We start from the raw sequence: 7,035 nt of genomic DNA on the forward strand, positions 1-7,035 counted from the left end.
TTTCCAGGAGGATAAACCAAAAGGCTCTCCATTGGTTTGATCTTGAGTGCAATGAGAAGAGAGAGGCTACAGAGGCCATTACTTTGGGTGAGGCTTGAGCTGTCACTTTATGCACGACCACCAGCTCTGGGAGTTGAAGTGTTGGTGTGACTGCAGGGTGTGTTTTCAGCAGGCATGGCCACCTGCATGTGCCAAAGTGCTGAAGAGCTGGGAACCTGGGTGCTAAATGTGGCTAAGGAATGACCTCATCTATAGTAAAGATAAACACGTGGCAGGAGTTGTGAGGGCATTCAGATGTGACAAGGGCTAAACGCACGTGGGGGGCTTGAGAGCCTTGGCAGCGTGCATATTTTGACAGCCAGTGACTACTTTCTCTCTTGCTAATGTAACAGGGGTACTTAAAGGAGGCTGAGAGAGCAACAGTATTAGCTGGAAGAGAAATTATATTTTTCTTGGCTTCTCTTGGTGCAGTAATGCAATTAAAATGTGGCCGTACTGCACTGGGAACTGCTAATCATTTTAACTCCTGAAACACAGAGGCCGAAGTTCTAGCCTTCAATTTCTGCATGGTAGTGTAAAAATATCTGTATATTCCCCTTGGAAACTTTTGCTTTCAGTCCTTTTCAGTGTACCCCTGCCTGCAGCTGATACAGCAAAATAATGTGATGCCACTGAATCATGTGCCTGCTTGGTGAGGAGGTCCTCAAAGGTTTCAGTCAGCAGGCGAGGGACAGGGGGATGTGGGGATGGGGAACCACCAGAGGTGAGGTTGACGAGGATTAGGGTAACTGATACTGAGTGGAGTCCAGCAGTCCCCTAAAGCTGGGGGAACTGGTGCTGTGAGGAGGCACAGGTAGGTGGTTCTCCCAGGACCCTGGAGCCTACCCAGGTTTCTCAAGCTAGGCAGTGGGCTGAGAATTGGCTTCTAAATTTAGTCCTAAAATTTTTCATTCACGTTTTTCAGTCTTCTCCCTTCTTCTCCAAATAATGAAGCATTTCTTTTAGTTTTTATAGCACTCAGTTTTAATAGCACTCTAGGGATGTCCAGACTGTGTAGTGAGTGGCAAGATATCTCTTGCAAAAATGAAGCTGTTTCTGAACTGAAGGGAAAGCAAAGCATTTAATACAAGTGCTTTTCACATTTCCTGTAATTTGAAGAATAACCAAACACATTTGATTGTACAGAATAGTGAGATTTTACAGCAAGTGCCAAGCTTTAGTGGTGAGCAATCAGCCTAGTTAATATCCCTCCCAAAACGTTAGAATAGCGATGGACTGTAGCTCAGTCTTCACAACAGTTAGCTACTAGAATTAGTATTTTCCATCTATCTCTTCTCTAATTTAAAACACAAGTATTATTTTACAGATTTCAGTGCTAACATTTCGTGTGAACTTCTTTCTTAGACTGCGACAAGTTTTAAAGTGTACATTGAAAACTGGAACATTCAGACAGCTGCCTGGCTAAAACGGTAAGAGGGGTGAAACAGTAACGTGCTTGTGGAACCCAGAAACCCTAGATGGCCTGGAAAAATGCTGACTGGTGAATCCCATAAATGTATAGCCTCTTGTTCTTTCCTTGTTTCCTGTGTCTGTAGCAGCTGGTGGAATACAAGGGTATTTGGTGCTGTAAAGTTTTATTGCTGCAAATGTAAAATGCCTGTGTTTTCTATAGCAGCAGCAAAGCCACAAATGAACTTCAGATCTCCCATAATAAAAAGTGATAGTGTTTTGAAGGCATCTTTTAGGCTGCTGTTTGCCTCCATTATTCTTCCAGTACTGTTTCACTTGGCTATGTTATGTTTCCCATGTGTATTCCTACCAGAAGTTAGCCTTGCTGTGCCACTGGATCCAGTTCAGTTGGAACAGGACAAATTGAAATCTTCAGAGCCCCAGTGTAGTCTGGTCGGGAGTTACCAGAAATGCTTGCAAGGGAGTCCCTGTTTAGTGTATGGAGAAGAGACTTCTAATAGCACTGAGGAGATCTGATTTTAACCCCTGACTGTTAAGTATATAAATACTAGCATCAGTCAAGTTTTGTAGCTAGAACGATCTCCTGTTGCTGATTACACTTCTTGGCTTGATTAAAGCTCAGCCACAGTCAATGTGGTGTCTGAAACACAGGCACAGATTTATTGTGGCTACCATAACTATTTTTGCTGTTAAACATGTGCATCTTAGAAGTCAATGTCTACTGTTTTTAATGGTTCAGATGGTGTTCCTGATAAGAAGTGCATTATCTTGACTCATTTCTTTGGAACACTGCATTTCAGTTAAACTTCAGATAGACAAATAGACCAGTTGGTGTATTCTTGAGCTGTTACCATCCACTTACGTCTACAGAGTAAGATTTTGGGCTGCTAAATTTAGCAGGAATCCCCTGTTTTGCAATAGCTTACGACATTCTGTGTTGTTCCCAACATCTGCCAGATAGCGCTGCTAAAAATAACTCTCTTCACCAGGGAAGGGTGGGTGGGGTCACGTCTCTTTGTCTTTTGACTCACTCTTGATCTGGGATCAGCGTTTTGAAGGGTAGCATGTGGTTCCAGAGGGAGGTCTAAAAGTGAAAGAGAAATCTTGCCTGCCCTTTGCTCTGTTATTTCTGTAAATGCTGTAAGCAGTGGGAATGTTTGTACAGGCACCCTCTGGGTACTGGGTGCCCAGAAGCAGCATGTTTCTTCTGTCCATCGCACCCTCCCATCTAAATGAAGGCAGAGTGCCTCGTGCCCTGGTCTGTAACAGAGGCAAGATAAGATCGTTAAGAAAACAGAGTGAGACCTTAAAACTAGAGAAGGATTTGAAGCGCAGGGTCTGTTGTTCAGTTGTGTTCAGCCTCCTCTTGTTTTGTTTTCCTGTTTGCAGTGTTTGCTATGACAGAGCTCCCTGGTACCCCACGGCTTTAACGTTCCTCCTCTCAGCCCTGTGGCATGGTGTCTATCCTGGATATTATTTTACATTTCTCACTGGAATCCTTATCACACTCGCAGCCAGAGCAGTATGTACCCTTCATTGTTCTCTTCTAAGGCCCATGCTAGGTCCCACCCAGCTATCATCTGCAGGGACCACCCTGACACAGTGAAGCAGCTTGTCCCTGCTGTGAGTCCTCTTTCATGCCTTTGTGGGACTGATGTTCATTGAAACTTTGTTCTGTATTGATGCTAATTACAAAGTACCCCCAGCAGTTACAACCAGCATCAGTTCTGCACGTGCTGCAGTGCTGACCTTGGCTGTCAGAGGAGACATTGCTTGTTAAGTGTACCCATGGTAGTGCCACCAGCTATATCCATGCATTATGGACATTATGCACTATGTCCCAGATTAGCTTGCGATTCAAGGTTAAACCTGAGGCCAGATTTCTGCTGGGTCATGTTGCCTGTATGCTGGCATGTAGTCAACTCTGGGCACAGTCTTTCACAAGAAGCTGTTATGGGTTGAGCATTAGCCCAAACGTGAACTCTTCCACATGGATGCAGTTGATGCAGTAAATTGGTCTCTGTGTTTATGGGCCTTATCTTTGGCAAATTTGTAGAGTCACCAAAGACAGAACAGGTTTTGCATCTCACTGTCATTAAATTTATCACTGCTGATCTTTCAGGCTGAGCCAGCCAGTTGTGCAGGGTTGGGAAGCACCACTGTTGTCTTTCAGAGTTTGACTATGGATAAGTAAGCAGGTCAGTTTGAAAGGTCAAACATGCTAGAACAGGTTGCTGAATGTGTGGTCTCAACACATGCTTTGCCTCTCATTTATGAGGATTTCATAGAGGTAAAGCTAAACCAAAATCTCTAGGGAACAGCACATGCTTGCAGGTATAAACACATATCAGTTAATTTAAAGTCATTTTGTTTCACTGTTGATAACCGGTAATAAATGAAAACAAAGGGGGAGGGAAATCAGATTATAACTGGTCCCCTCTTCAAAGATACTGTACCAGACAGACACCCAGCACTAGACTCTGCTCCTGTGATTATGAGAGAGGAAGTTAGGGGACATCTCCCTTTGCCACTAGTTGATTGTGAGGTCTTAGATGTGTCAGTCAATACACTTCTGTCTTTGTACTGTCCTCCTAACTGGCGTGTAAACCTTTCTGTAATACTAATGCTAAGTGGAGAGTCACTACAAAGTGCTTGTGTGACTTCACCTAAGAAATGAATGTATATAATTCTGTTTCCTTTTCTCTGACCGGCAGATAAGAAACAACTGCAGACATCACTTCCTTTCATCAGTGCCTCTCAAGAGAGCCTACGATGTTGTCACCTGGGTTGTCACTCAGCTGTCCGTGTCCTACACTGTTGCACCTTTTGTTATGCTGGCTGTGGAGCCCACCATTAAGTTTTACAAGTAAGTTCACTCCTCTTGAATATTCTTCTTCAGAATAAAAGCACAGGCTTTTGTTAAATAGCCCAAACCACCCTGAAAGGCAGCTGGCATTTCATCAGATTTGAAAGGAATTCAAACAGGATGCTTAATAATGTGAGAGGGGTGATTTTTTTTGCCTTCCTGTAACTTAATGAGATGATAATAATACCAAGGCAGAGAACTCCACTTGTACTTCTCAGTCTTTCTCTGTCCCCCTGTGACTTTCATATACTCAAGTTTCCTTTCACAAAACAGTTGAGTGTCAACCATTACCATGGCCAAGGCTGGAGAGGTTAAGAATAATGTGAGCTGGCAGTAAGAAGGACTTGATGACATGAGACCAGGTTTCCAGCTGCTGGATGTGTAGAACATGAGATGTGATCCATCAGCAGGAGATAAGCAGGGCTCCTGGCAGAGCATTATTTCATGAAATGAGTATGATTTTGTTTTTGAATACTTCCTTAGGAAGTTAGTACTTCCCTAGGTTCCTTAAAAATAAGAAAACACTGATGTTGCAGAGTATATTGAATATACACTAATAAAAATAATTAGAAATTGAGAAAATAATTTGAAAAGGGAGACTGGGTTACTTTGCTTTACTTTTCTTACATTGTACAATGAGCTGTCAACATAGAGTAACAGGTTTTGGTGAAAAAGAAAGAGAATTTCCTCCGCTAGCATAGAAGACATAAAACTGTTAGTCAAGATAGCTGCTGTCAGGAAATCTGTTTGAAGGAGGTTGAATTTTGACAATTTCTATTCCTGTTCCTTAAAACATTTGATTGCAGCACAGAAAGCTTACTAGATAAAAATTTCTCCAAATCTTTCTTAGTTTAATTCCTTAATATTTATTGCCTTAGTAGCTTTGAACATAGTTAACAGTTAAGCTTAGAGACTGTTAAGCAAGGAGATTGTGGGGCTTTGGAGCAGGGTGTGACATTTTGGAGCACTGCACACCTAGCAATGGTCTTGAGCACCTTACAAAGATGTTAAGAATTATGATAAGAAACATAAATGAGAACACAGAAAGATGCATTTCTGTGGTTAAGAGATGGACCATGCTGCTTCCAAACATCGTCTTCCCCAAGCTGCCAGAGGCCCGTGTTTTCGGTTTAAGTATTTTTTATTTCTGTTCAATCTTGTGTATACGGAATTATTCAAAATAAAAATATTTGATATTTAACAAGATATCAAATCAAAATATCTGTGAGTAGCTGCCTTCAAAACCACAACCCTTCTGTAAACATCATTACCTGACCTTTTGAGTTAGAAGATGAATGTTTTGACTTATTTGAGATCTCAGCACTTGGAATGATTTTTTAGATATCTGTTACTTTTTCCTTTTTAAAAAAAAACTTTTTCAAGCTTTATATCCTGAAGATGAAGGATGTTTCTTCAGAATTTAGCCTTGTATACTATAACATTAAAAGAGAGGTGGCCTGAATAAGCCTGGGATTGAATTACATGACATCTGAGCTGTCAGGCTTTGGATTCTGGAGTTTGCTGATTGATTTCTTGTCTCATTAACACCCACGGCAACATTTTCATCAATGCCAGGAGACAGCACGTGCATAAGCTGTGTGAAATTCAGGGGGGTGTTTTTGTGCTGTCTTGGTCAGGTCTCATCTCCTAGCACTAAATTCTGCATGGGCTTGCTGAGGTTGCACGATTCATGTTATTACCAACAAAAATATAATATTCTCTTTCTCCTTTTGTTCCCAGGTCTATGTATTTTCACATGCACATTCTAAGCATCCTGGTGTTGCTCATGTTACCTATCAGACCTCAAGCCCACTCCATAAGAAAGCCTCAGAATCAGGACATGCAGAACTCTGTTAAAAACAAAGACAAATGATGCCTCCAAAGAAAATAACCAGCTTTGGGAAACTGAACTATCACATTGGAAACAAAGAAGATTAAAAAAACGGGTGGGATGAGGGTCAAAGTACAAGACAAGTGGCATTTCTATTGGTTATCTTAAAATCTTACTGGACAGGGCAGAAAAGAGCCTGAACGACTGTATATCAAGTTACTGCAGTTAGCAGAGATTTTACAGGCAGTGCTTGCAGGCTCATGGGGCATTTTGGTTTTTTAAATAAATATTTTTATGAAGTGTTTTTATATATTTAAACTTTTTCACACAGAGAGGCATTTTTGCCCTTTTACAGAAATATACAATTATTAATCAATAATCTTGTGACTAGAGGGACAGAAAGCAGCTAGTGAAGAGTTAGACCAGCTGCCTGATAGCCTGGTGCTGTGGGCAGCTGGCAGGGGAAGCTTCTCATCTCTTGGCTATGGAAAGAGATGGTGCAAGTAGAAAACTATGGATGTGGGGTTGCTCAAGGTGCTGGCACTGACTTCTACCCTGGCAAGGAGAAGAGGGAGCGGGGCTTTCCCTGGTGATCCCCAGAGCAGGGACTGCAGCCTGAGCTCAGCAGCAAGGATATTTCACATCCTTCAATGGGACACTGCTGGTAATGAGGGCGAGATAAGTCCCTTGGGAAGAGGTGTCTGTGAACACTGGCAACTGGCTAAGCCAAAATCTAAAGCCAAGCCAAAGCAAAACAAAAGGGAAGGGGTGGGGGATGAAACCCAACCTAGGGTCAAAGAAGGGACACAGACCCTGTGATCTGTAGAGTTGTGCTTCTCTAATGACTCTTTCTACATCTACTCTTGCT

General features: G+C 42.2%; 1 protein-coding gene across 1 annotated transcript in view; it reads left to right on the forward strand.

The window, feature by feature from the left end:
* MBOAT1 (membrane bound O-acyltransferase domain containing 1) overlaps positions 1-6,209 on the forward strand; it is a gene marked incomplete at its 5' end in the record, with an annotated part of 31,585 nt that extends 25,376 nt beyond the window's left edge. Inside the window, 4 exons of the mRNA XM_008937539.1 lie at positions 1,405-1,469; positions 2,860-2,992; positions 4,185-4,336; positions 6,077-6,209. Of these exons, the coding sequence (XP_008935787.1) occupies positions 1,405-1,469; positions 2,860-2,992; positions 4,185-4,336; positions 6,077-6,209 (483 nt within the window). The remainder of the gene's footprint in view (positions 1-1,404; positions 1,470-2,859; positions 2,993-4,184; positions 4,337-6,076) is intronic.
* Positions 6,210-7,035: the final 826 nt, after the last annotated feature.

The sequence above is a fragment of the Merops nubicus genome, unplaced genomic scaffold, assembly GCF_000691845.1.
Source record: "Merops nubicus isolate BGI_N331 unplaced genomic scaffold, ASM69184v1 scaffold20713, whole genome shotgun sequence".
NCBI classification, from domain to species: domain Eukaryota; kingdom Metazoa; phylum Chordata; class Aves; order Coraciiformes; family Meropidae; genus Merops; species Merops nubicus.